Genomic DNA, 13242 nt, shown 5'->3' on the forward strand with positions numbered 1-13242 from the left:
TAACAAGGGATACACTACACACCAATGGTAGTGTTTGTCAACAAAGATAAGGTGTAGGCACTGCCAAAATAAAAACTTCTTCATGCATTTTGACATACATGCATGCATTTAGGACTCATTTTCTGCTTTATGCTGGACACATATATGTTCTAGTGCAGAGTTCTCAAACACGCGGGCCACGGTCCCTGAAACTGTCATCTGCAGCCCGCTGACAGTAGGAGAGCAGAGAGAAGGCCGAAGGAAGAGTGACACACACACCCCCCTGTAGATAGTGCCACACCACACACCCCACCCTGTGAACAGTGCTACACCCCCTCTCTATAGATAGCTTCATTGGGGCTCCCTCTAGGAGTGGAATGCCCAGCCAGGGCGCTCTGGTCGGGGATTCCGATGATAGACGAGGCCTCTGACATGACTGTCTATATATGGATAGTGACATCAGTGGCTCCTCCTCGACCGGAATACCCTTGCCAGATCGTGATCTGGGATTCCGCTGATAGACGAGGCCTCTGACGTAATTATCCATATATTATGGCAGTATCTACAGAGGGCACTATGGCATTATCTAAAAAGGGGATGCCCAAGCTTGACATTCTTGTGTCTGCCAAACGCTGCCAACTGAGCAGCGAGACTGCATTTAGCAACACTAAGGCTGTGTTCACACGGCCAAATTTCAGACGTATACGAGGCGTATTATGCCTCGTTTTACGTCTGAAAATAGGGCTACAATACGTCGGCAAACATCTGCCCATTCATTTGAATGGGTTTGCCGACGTACTGTGCAGACGACCTGTTATTTACGCATCGTCGTTTGACAGCTGTCAAACGACGACGCGTAAAAATACAGCCTCGTCAAAAGAAGTGCAGGACACTTCTTTGGACGTTTTTGGAGCTGTTTTCTCATAGACTCCAATGAAAACAGCTCCAAAAACGGACGTAAAAAACGCCGCGAAAACGGCGCGAAAAACGCCGCGAAAAATGCGAGTTGGTAAAAAAACGTCTGAAAAGCAGGGTCTGTTTTCCCTTGAAAACAGCTCTGGATTTTCAGACGTTTTTGTTGACTACGTGTGAACATACCCTTAAACTGGAAACTGGATTGTTAAAGTAAGCACGTGGAGTAAACTCGCAAATTTCCGGTAAGTTTAAACCCAGCGGTATTATAGAAAGTAATGTAGTATTATTATAGTAATGTAGTATTGTTTTAGTAATGTAGTATTATAGTAATGTAGTATTGTTATAGTAATGTAGTATTATTATAGTTATGTAGTATTGTTATAGTTATGTAGTATTATAGTAATGGAATATAATATTATTATAGTAATATAGTATTATTATAGTAATGTGGTATTATAGTAATGTAGTATTATTACAGTAATGTAGTACTGTTGTAGTACTGTTATAGTAATGTAGTATTGTTATTATAGTAATGTAGTTTTATTATAGAAATGTAGTATTGTTATAGTAACGTAGTATTGTTATTATAGTAATGTAGTATTATTATAGTAATATAGTATTGTTATAGCAATGTAGTATTGTTATTATAGTAATGTAGTATTATTATAGTAATGTAGTATTGTTATAGTAATGTAGTAGTATTATAGTAATGTAGTATTGTTATTATTATAGTAATGTAGTATTATTATAATAATGTAGAATTGTTATAGTAGTTCAAATAATGAATTGATTAACAATAATTTTGTATTCTATCAAATTTTTAATTAATGTGACCAATCAACTTCAAATTTCTTCTATGTGCGGCCCATTTACCCGACCGAGTTTGAGACACTTGTACTAGTGTATGTTAACAGCAATGTCAGCATTCAGACACTGCTATAACTAGCCATATAATTAACAATGCACCCAGGACTTTCCGTTGATACTGTCAAAATATTAAAGTATGCACTGACCAAATGTACTGGCATATAAAGACAACTAAAAATTTGGAATTTATAATAAAATGTATTCAGTAAACATCCTATAATATTAAATTAGCATTTGATATCTTTAAAATGGTAACAACCTATACTATAAATTTGTAAAATTTCTTTTGATGATTGGGTAACCAAAAAAATAAAATGTCCGATTAGCATTTGACCTAAAAATATAAATGGCAATGTATATGTACCTCAAAATGGTTTCTAAAGAAAGTAGAAACTATCCCACAAGTTTTGACCTCCAGTATGCCCTGAGACAATCAATTAAAAATAATAATATAGTCCTTAAGCCAAAAACGGTCCTTAAAGGCATCAAAAAACTGTAATCCATACATCCAATAAGCCTTACCTTTAGGGTATATTTATCGGGGGCAGATTTATTGCAGAAATTCCTGCAACTGAAAATCTGTTCCATTCATCTGAATGGGGTTGTTTCTGCAGCTTGTTCATGGATTTCTGCAAACCCCGTTGCCATGTGTGAACATAACATTATGCTCCAACTTGCATCCTTTTGGATGACTTGCTTTTTATTATGCAGCACGACCGCTCACATCTTCAACATATTCTTTGAGTCATAAATAGTCAAATTAAAACATTTCAATGTTTAAATTGCGTAAAATTGTTATGATAAATGATATTTTATGCTGTTGCTTATTTACAATCCTCTCGCTCAATGATTTGACATAAGTGATAGAAATGTTAACAGCTGGAAGAATAACGTGCAGAGGATGCTATAGTGACAGGAGTTATGTATTGCCCTTGTTAACCTATGTTCACCTGCAAGTAAGACTTTATATAAACTACTTGCTTTTTATTATCAAAGTCTCCCAGCTGCAAACCTGAAGCAAACAGCACAACAGGTGTTAAATAAAACATCAGTCAAGCGCTGTACCGAGCCGCACTCTATATGTGGAGTAAAGCAGATGTTGTTTTTTTCTGCTGTTAACAACTGTTGACAGCAGTGGAAATTGCGGTCAAGTCGACAAGCGGATAGTGACCAATATGTATCGACCTAGTAGAATCTAAAAAAAAATTTCTTCAGATAAAGCAATTTATTCTTGTCTTAAGTGTATCTTATTTTATTAACACATTGTTATAATGATTTACACTTTGAGGTAGAGTTGGTACAATGGAGGACTTTCTGACAATGGTGACAGCTGAAGATATTAATAAAGAGAATGATTTTATAAAATGATGTTAATGGGTAATGGATGCCTCTCTTTCTGTTTGCGCACACAATTTTGTACTTTGCACACTGCACGTGCTCACACTTTTTCACCAAGGTGTTACTGACAGATCCCTGATGGATATTTTTCATTGACTTTTATCATATCCGTCAGGTTCCATGCTTTTTTACTGAGTAGAATATAGTAGCAGGCTACACTATTCTGCCACTCTTTCACTATTACAAAAACCTGGCAGAATGGAGGCTGACTGAAGACAACTTTAGACACAAAAATCCTATTTAAATGAAGGGGGCATTAAAATAAACATTTCTCTACATTTTATGTAAACATGACAGAATAGAAAATCATAGTGAATAACAACAATGTGAACAGAGCCTAAGGCCTCATGCACACGGCTGTATTGCAGCTGCATTTTGTTTGGAGACTTAATCGGGTTCCCATAGAGATGCATTAGTCATTACTGTACGTTTGAATGCCTCCAATTTCATACGGAGGCACACTGTGTTTTTTCTGGAATCCAACAGCAAAAAAAATGACGCATGCTCAATTGGATGATGCATTAAATAGGTACTCTCCCCTAGAGGCGTTCCTTCTAGGGCTGAATATCTCTGACATACGGCACCTGATGGAGGACCATATGGCTGCACACAAAATGCCTGTGGCTCCGTACTATGGAACCATTGGAGACTACACCATAAACATACCTCCCAACTGTCCCAGTGGTGGGTTCCCGGTGTCAACAGTCTGCGACCAAGCCACTCCTAGAACCTAGCGGAGGAGTAGTGGGATCTCCTCCAATCGTCGTGGGAACGGTATTAGGTAAGTATATATATATATATATATATATATATATTTTTTAGTAGGCAATCTGGGGCATTATACTGTATGGTGGCAGCTAAGGGGGCATTATACTGTATGGGGGAATTAGTGTGGGCATTATATTGTATGGGAACAGCTATGGGAGCATTATACTGTATAGGGGCATCTGTGTTGGCTTTATACGGTATGGGTGCATCTATGGGGCATTATACTGTGTGGGGGCAGCTATTGGGAAATTATACTGTGTGGGGGCAACTATTTGGCATTATACTGTGTGGGAGGCACCATGCGGTATTATATTGTGTGGGGGCAGTTATAGGGGCATTATACTGTGTGGAGGTTTCTATGGGACATTTTACTGTGGGGAGGCATTATGGGATGATACTGTGTAGGCTGAACCAAGTGTGCATCAGTGGTGATTGGGTGGGGTTAGAGGCATGGCTTAATAGGGAAAAAAAATTGCCCCATATCTTGTCCCTCTTTGCAATACTTGAAAGTTAAGAAGTATGCCATAAACCCTCATGCACACAGCAGAGACTAATCCTTTTTTTACACTAGTGTGGAACTCCTTAAAAGACAAATAATATTCTTAACATTATTGTCAATAACAAAATCAAAGTCAAGCTCCGTGACACTGCAGTTTACAGCTGTGCCCAAAGTTAGTTAACTAAAAATGTTTCTGCTTCAGATAAACTCCTTATCTTTTACACTGTTGTTAAGCTTTGCGAAATTACTTTCAACGTGCCCATTCTCATGCTTTGACATTAAAGTACCCCCATCCCAGAGACCTCTGACACTGTGACACTGCCCTTAGTATTTGCTGGCTCCCTATTTTGTATAGTATGCTTCGATGCATTTTGGCGAATATTATATAGTAGTTTGTGCCTATGATGATTGATGGCCTAGGATTTACATGTATATTATTTTTTCTGAAATAAATATATGTAAAGTGTGCAGCTCTAGTTTTTTGATGTCACTCTTTTACCAAACAAATATGTTTCAAGGACTTTCTGATCCTTGGGCTTTTAGATCTTGTCTGTAAACATATATTAGTTATATTGAAATATATAAAATAAAAACAATGTAAAAATATAATCTTTGCTATTGTGGTTTTTGTAACATTTGTTCTAGTACTTGCTGTACTGTACATGAAATTTATATTCATGTATGCCTAAAATGTGCTGTGTTACTTGCGTCACTGCAAATAAAGCTAGAAAAGAAAACTGGCTTTTTTAAGCCACTTATAAATAGTATTTTTTTGGGCAACAGAAAATATTGTACTACATGCGTTCTGTATTCTTGAGTCCCATGGCCTGTCTTTACTCGTATATTAGATAAAAAGTAAATATGAAAAAAAAAACTACAGCCAGCAGGTGTTAAGATGAGAAAATAATTCAGTGATCTTTACATCTCCAGGCCAATTTATATTGTCAGATAGCAGGTTTAGATTACTCAAAGATGCCAGTGCAATAATGAGTTGCTGTACCAACTGATCACAGAATATCTGTGGGGAGAGACTTGTACCAGTAAAAATATTGCAAGTCTTATTGGAACTGAAGTTAGAATCTAGAAAACAATAAAACGCACAGATGAGAAACCCTCAAGTGATAAACTCTCGTTTCCAACAGGAAACTCCCATTAGAAAACAGTCATGCACATTTAAAGAAACAGCTCCTTACACTCGATGGATATGTATCAGATATATTGCTAGAGTAAAATTGGCATTATATAATACAATTTCAAACGCTGATAACTCATGAATAGACTAATATCACAGACTGCAGAAATTCTGTTCTGAATCTTATAATAAAGTATATGCTTTGTGCCATCTATCTAAGATAAGGAAGTTAAGGTCAGAAAACTATATGTATAGTAAAAATTAACCTGGAACCAAAGGGGCTTAAATATATACATATCTGGTATCTAAACAATATAGTCCCAAACAATTTTGAATCTTGAATTGCCCCCTTATCTAAAAATCGGGTTTCCAAATTCCAGACCATTATTATTTTGAATAGCTGGGCTGTCCAGAATCTCGTGAGAGGACAGGAAAGTCATGTGTGGCAGAATGGGTAACAGTACATCTGTGTAGCTGTGTACCTGTGGGGAACTGTCCTTTTGTGTACTAATATAAGAGTTCCTCATCTCTATTGATATATTTTTAACATCTACTTCTCTTCAAAATCCACAAATCATCCTACAGATGTAGAAGATTGATCTGTTACCTGCTAGAAACTAAAGCAGTGTAGTCAGGCAGTTCATTATTGCATCAAATCAAACATAACTAACGACCATCACCATCATATTTTTGAAGCCAAGGACATATATTGTGCACTTGTCTGACTGTAAAAGAACAATGAGCCGAATCTGTGTACTGACTTCCTTGCACCCTTAAGGTGCAGAACAGGCTCATACAACAGATCATTGACACAACTTGGTTGACGCACAATATGGATATCACTGCGATTAATTTTTGTTCTGCCCAATTTTTTTGTGACCATCTTGCGTGTGTCAGCAGATGCTAAAATCGGTGTTCATTGAGAAATATTCACCCATTATTTGTACTGATAAAATCAATAAAGCCCAGAAATGCCCCCCCCCCTCCCCTCATTATACTACAAAGGTGATTTGTTTAGTATTCAAAACTATTGCCTGAGGCCACTTTCACACGGCAGTATTTTGGTCAGTATTTTCCATCAGTATTTGTGGGCCAAAACTAGAAGTATAACCTAAAAAGAGCGAAAAGTATAATGTAAAGATTTACACCTCTTCGATGTTTTGAACCCACTCCTAGTTTTGGGTTACAAGTACTGATGAAAAATACTGACCAAAATACTGCCATGTGAAAGTAGCCTTAAGGCTATTTTCACACATCACGTATTTGTTGTGGAATTTCAGTTGTGGAATCCGCACCGAAATTCGGCAACAAAGTACAGTACAATGAAAGGGAAATGGGTTTTAAATCCATGGCTATATCTGCATTGAAATCTGTAATGAAACCTGCATGTAATACATTTGGAGATCATTGCGGATTTTGGTGCAGATTGTTAGAACGTTTTTTTCCGCTGCGTAATTTTTGTGTGAACCCAGCCTAAAATGTAAAACTCTTCTGTGGAAGTAGTTTGAATGTACTTTATGTGAACAACTTGACTCCTTTCCCATCAGTCACTTGTCAACTAAATTTTTACTCGCATGTAAGAATTCTAGGGCAATGATTCTTTAGTGAAATTCAAAACATAATATAACATAATAGAAAACCACGTAAAAGTACTGAATAGCAAGGACAAAGGAACCTGGTACACACACAAAGGCCTATAATATTAAGTAGGCAGGGCACTGTAGAAAACAGTGAATGACACAGTCCAGGGTGGAAAAAACAGGGAGGTTTTGTCCTTGTTTGTGCAGATTACATATTCATTGATGCAGTGGGGGTCATGATTAAAATTAAATACAGCCACATTAATGCTCCAAATTGTTTTGCTTTTGCATCAAACAAAGAGAAAGCTTTCTCGCCGTTTTTCACGGCAGGCATAATGGGCATCCAAGCTCTGATTTACCACACGTCCTGCCTTCTGCCGCTCCATGTTAAGTTAGAATATCAGCATGGAAGGTCACACAGTGGGAATGACCTTTCACTAATCACTACACATCAGCTACTACAGGCAGCGCTCATTACAGAGAAATTCTTCAACTCACAGCCTTTCAGATATAGGCGAGCTTTGATTTTTGAAAACTAAAGGATAATTTTATATTTCGGGGGGAAATGAGGAAAGAAAAATGAACGTTTCTTGTGTCATTTTATTTTCTGGGCTACCTCTGCAACCAGTCCACTCTGCAAGATTTAAAATAGTTTTTAATGCCGTATCGACTCGATGCCTGTAATTTTCGTTTTTGCCAAAGAAGGTCAGAACATTTTTCTCCCAACATTCCCTGCTTTCTGTAAAATGCCTGCGTTGTCACTAAATGGGTTGCCAGGACATTGCAATCTCCATAGAAGTTAAACCGAGGTCCTGTGGTTGTTTTGTCGTCACCATTATTAGAATATGATGCAGCTGCAGGGACTAAAAGCTCTCCTGCCTTTTACAATTGGTTGCTTAGGACAAATGGCGGGTGACTAATGCAGGATAAACTACTTGTTCAACCTCGGAGCAGTTGGTTCAATTTTCCATTTCTAAGAGAGCAAGTGTTTCAATTGAGAATTTAACAGAGGGGTGTCCCTTTTTAACAGAACGTCATTAGTGCAAAAGAACTTAAGAGCTGGAGAAAATAGGGCATAATTGGCGAAAATTAAATGCTTTTTTTTCTCCACTTACCAGCCATTTGCTGAATACCGCTAAATGCACCCAGGTTACTGGAGGAGGTGGCTTGCTGCAGGAGCTGTACATAAAAGAAGAAGAAATCAAGCAATGAGGCATCTACAATGAGACAAATTGGCTGCTTGATATGCGTTGCTGCACACAGATTTTTTTTTTTCCTCCCTTTTCATACATTCTATTTCTTAAAGACGTTTTGCTCACGGATGGACAGTCTGTCCCATGGGTCGGAGCTGTAAATCTATATCAATGTCTAATCTCTGCATAGAAAGGCAGATACACTAGAAGGACTCAATAAAATGACTGCTTTAAAAACAATTAATCAATTTAGTCCTTTTAACAGCCAGGTGTTAAATACATTTAAACCGACACAGCGCAACTAATGAAAGCTCTCTGTAGTATTCTAGTTACCATAACTCATCTTTAAAGATTATTCTCATTTTTTTTCCTCTTTCCGAAATGTCTTCTTTCCACTAAGAGACTGAGATCTGAGCTGCTGCATTGGATTGGTACATCTTTATGACTACATGTTATAAAGTTTTAACCATGGAAATTTATAAAGCTCTTCGGTGAATACTGAAGAAGCATTAACTATGATTTGCACTAATAAACCTGAAGGCCCCTTGAGTTAAATACTAATTACTCATTTAATGTCAGTGTTGCAGAAAACTAGTTGTTCGGCATACATGTTATTTCGCTGTTATAATTTGCCATTTCTTCTTATGCGGAGAACTGAAGGCTAATTATTAACATGTAGAAAGTCAGGAGGAGCTTCTATCTTTGGCTAAATTGACACATAGGGGCAGATTTGTCAATGTACTTCAGCCTCGATTCAGACCACTGATGCACCAGATTTTTAGCACATTTTAAATTCACTGCATTATTAAATGTTTGCGCCAAAAAGAACATGGATTTGTAACATGCTCAACACTCAGGTCGCATACTTAAAATTTGGCCGGTCTAAAGTATACCACCCAATAAATGGTGTAAAGAAGGGAAAGGAGTCTACCATGCGCCAATCGTAACAAATTTTCAAAAAAATTGGCTAATTTTCAGCCTAGAGCCTCTCGCTTTAGGCAATTACTAATAAATCTGCCCCAAGTTTATATTTTGATGTTTTTTTGGGGCTAAACCTTTGCAGCCAGATATTAGTTTAAAGTCTATAGTGAAATTTAAGAAAGCCTATATACACAGCATTTTGGTTAGTACCATTTTTGGGTCAGTGGTATTTTTTCCAAAACATGAATGCTTTAGGTATGGTGTTCAAAAAGCGTCAGGAATAATGCCTATATAAAATGCCACTTAATAATAAAGCTTGTGGAAAACGCCCTAAACCTCCCCCCACACACTTTTTACATGCAATCTAAAATGCTAAAGCAAAAAAACTATGTGAAGTAAAGTGTAGACACAATTCTTACTAAACTTAAAAGTTTACTGTAGTTTTGACTGATGACCTGCCATTTCTAACCTCTTGAACCTTGTTTATCGGTGCATCACATGTTCTAAAATAACGTGCCGCTAATCAGACAAATAATAACTTATGTTTATTGCTATGCATATCACAGACCTAGCCAATGGTGTCAACAGATGTCATGAAAATGTAAAAACAGTTTTTCTTGAAAAAGAACAATAATCTTAATTTTTTACGAATTGTGATCATTGAAGGGGTTACTGGATGATGTTTTTTTATTTAGCCCTCTTCATTAAGAATAAAAGGGCTTTTGAATTAGATATGTAGAAAAATCCTCTGTCCCTCCGGCGTCCATAAAACTGAGCAGTGCTGAATGTAAATATTGCAGCAACGATCTAGCTTATAGATGGTCTCTGACTGCCGCCAAGTATGTACACTCTATGGGAAAACAGTAAAATGTCCAGAAACGGTGTGCCTACTGCGGCCACGTTGCATGCTGACACAGAAGGACACGGATGTAGGGTGCTTTAGCGCTGCTGCAATGTTTACATGCAGCAGTGCTCAATTGTGTGGACGCCAGAGGGAGAGAGAGGACATTTTTTAATACATGTAATTCAATACAGCTGCCACAGATTGCTATGGGCCCATACTGTCCCTGGATGGGTTTTATCTGGATTATTTAATGCTGGATTATCTCCTTTCAATAATATTGGTTCCCACTGTAGTTTTAGCCTCCAGAAAATACCAGTTTATAGGTAGAATACTTTACAGGCAGTATTATTCTTATTATTATTAACATCTATGGAAATTACTTACCGCTAAATACTGTGGTGTAAGTCCCCCGAGTCCAGTAAGGTTCCCCCATGTGGCAGTATTAAGCTGTTGCATTTGTTGTGCTAACTGTTGCTGTAGACGCCTCTGTTCCTTGTCTTTCTGTGTATCAGCAAATTTCACCACTATTGGTGAAGAACACCCCTAGAATGGGACAGACCACAACAAAAGGTATATAACAACTAATACCGCATTGCCTTTATGATTGCCACTTTTCTGCATATAGCTTAGGTTACTTACTGGAGTCCACATGACTACACTTATAAGAGTTGGTATCTTGTAGATGTATCTTAGTATGTATAATGAACATTGGACATACATATAGCATTAAATAGGTTACATCAGGCTGTATTCTACTGTGTAGATCTATATTGCATGTAGAAATGTATGCAAGTTCTAAGCTATATAAAAGCATGATTAGAGGTCCTATAGTAAGGCATCACTATGACATTCGCACATCTTGTAGCATCATATTGTTATTGCATACTAGATCTACCATTCACCTGATGTCTAAGGCCAGCTTTATAGTAATAAGTAATCTTAAAACATGTGAGCTATTGGTTCCCTACCGTATCCACTATCATTCATTTAATTAATAAAGGTACAGTTAATGATGATAGTGATGGGTAACAAATGGACTCTGGTAGCTTGTATTCTTATGATGGAACAGAAAAAATAGGTGACACATGTTATTAGGACATACCAAAATCAAAATAGGGTCTCACATATTGGTACAAGCTAATTTAAAGCATCATAAAAGCATCTAAAAAGGGCTTTATAAATGGGCATAGGAGTTCCCACAGCTTGGGTGGTCTGTCGTAGAAGTACTTACAAAAATGCATCAGGTTTCTGAATTTCTGGTCCATGTGAAATGTATTTCTAGGTCGTAATGCTATATTTATCCATGGATGCTGATTGCATCTACGTATCTATATATATTGTGTTCGAATTTACTTTAAGCATTTTAACACTCTACTATTATGAGGCTGATCAATATAAATACCAGTTGAAGGATCAGAAAATATATTTAAGTAAATATTTCCAATTAGAAACCTGCCACTTGCAAGATAATTTGAGCTAAAGAATCAATGCGTTTGTGCCATGGAATGATCTTCTATGAATTCTCTATTCTGCATGCTGCCTGACATAAAGAGCAGCAATTATGTAGTACAATCAGGTATAAAACAGGTTTATCTTATGGTTTGATAACAGACAGATGGGGCTATTTAAGAACGAAGCGAAAGAAATGATCATAAATACACGAAACTGAAATACAAAGCAGTTTGCCTTGATATTGTGACTGTAACCTGACATCCCATTTCTGGGAGCTCCTTCTCAATGCAATAAAAACAATTTCTTCATTGTATACCTATCGTATTCATCCTTCTGTGCCTGCTCCCTATTTCACAAGTTTGTGAAATTCAAAAGCAGATGCCATTATCAGGATTGTAATGACATGAGAATGTGTTTTGTCGTTGAATGAAATATGTTTAGAGAAATGAAAAATACAGGCACCATGCCTAGCATATACTTTATGCTTATAAACTGTGATATGCTATATTTTTATTTAGCTTTCAATTTTTTTTTTTTAAAAACCAGTTAGATTTAATATTATATGAGGATGGCAGAAATAAAGTGGAATATGGGTCAAATTATCATACAGGACATGTCCATGGTCTGCCCTGGAACACAGATTTTTTTTTCTCCTGATAATAAAAAATGATGAATTTAATTGAAGGGGTTGCCCCACGACAAGTTAGGGTTGGGTATAAACCTCCGTGACCACCACTATTGTCAAGAACAAGGAGTCCCAAATCTGCATTCTAGCCTGGGAACATCGCCCTCCATAGAGAAGAATGGGAGAATGCAATTCAGTGCGCTATCTCCAATGCTCTCATTCATCACTGTGGAGTGCAATGGCGCATATTCGTCTTACTCCCCATCCGAGAATGTGGATTTGGTGCCCCTCGTTCTTGTGGGGGTAACGGTAGAAGCCCCCACCTCACTTACTGTGGGAAAGCTTATTGTATCTGAATAGTTAGAATTGAATAACTAGCAGAAGTAATATCTTACATGTCAGGAGGTTAGTACTTTATGTAGTATATGATCTGCACCTCACCATGAAAAGAGTCCTCTACTAGAAATGTGACATGATCATTTTATATTCTTATGTTAGAAATGTGACAGCTCACATCTGCCTGATCTACAAACTAATTTTGTCGTCACATTTGCTTCTATATAGTGGGCAAAGCTAGCTAATCTTACCCGAGTTCTCAAGTGGTTGTATTGTGCTATTTATCAAGAAAAATGATGCTCTACCCATATACTGGACAAACTGTACTAAACTAATTGTCTTCCTGCAGACTTCACTTATTTCACCGTGGTATGGACTTCATGTACTCATTCATTTGTTATGTCCTCTATATAGACAGAGAAGAGGCTACATAGTTTAAAGTAGTATTAAACACAGAAAATACCAGCAGGGTTCAAATCACATAGGAACGTGTACACTGTTATCTCAGGAAGCCATCAGGATAAGTGACAGGCTAAGCACTTTTCAGGCACGCTCTGGACACTTTTAATGGGAAATGGCTGGGCTCCAAGGGGTTACAAGTTCCGTATTAGTCACTGCAATTATCAATACTAATTAGTGCCTCACATTACAAAAATGCCACAAGTAAACACATTTAATTAATTCCCTGTTAGCCAGACTGTGTAATGTATGATCTCCAATGGATACAAGGCAG

General features: G+C 37.3%; 1 protein-coding gene across 24 annotated transcripts in view; it reads right to left on the reverse strand.

Annotated features, from left to right (window-relative positions):
• CELF2 (CUGBP Elav-like family member 2) overlaps positions 1 to 13242 on the reverse strand; it is a 433449-nt gene that overhangs the window by 48872 nt on the left and 371335 nt on the right. For all 24 annotated transcript variants that reach the window (XM_075857459.1, XM_075857452.1, XM_075857444.1 and 21 more), the window contains 2 exons: positions 10481 to 10639; positions 8254 to 8317 (listed from right to left, as the gene is read on the reverse strand). In XM_075857459.1, coding sequence (XP_075713574.1) covers positions 8254 to 8317; positions 10481 to 10639 — 223 coding nt within the window. The remainder of the gene's footprint in view (positions 1 to 8253; positions 8318 to 10480; positions 10640 to 13242) is intronic.

This window comes from Rhinoderma darwinii, chromosome 3 (genome assembly GCF_050947455.1).
Source record: "Rhinoderma darwinii isolate aRhiDar2 chromosome 3, aRhiDar2.hap1, whole genome shotgun sequence".
Taxonomy (NCBI): domain Eukaryota; kingdom Metazoa; phylum Chordata; class Amphibia; order Anura; family Rhinodermatidae; genus Rhinoderma; species Rhinoderma darwinii.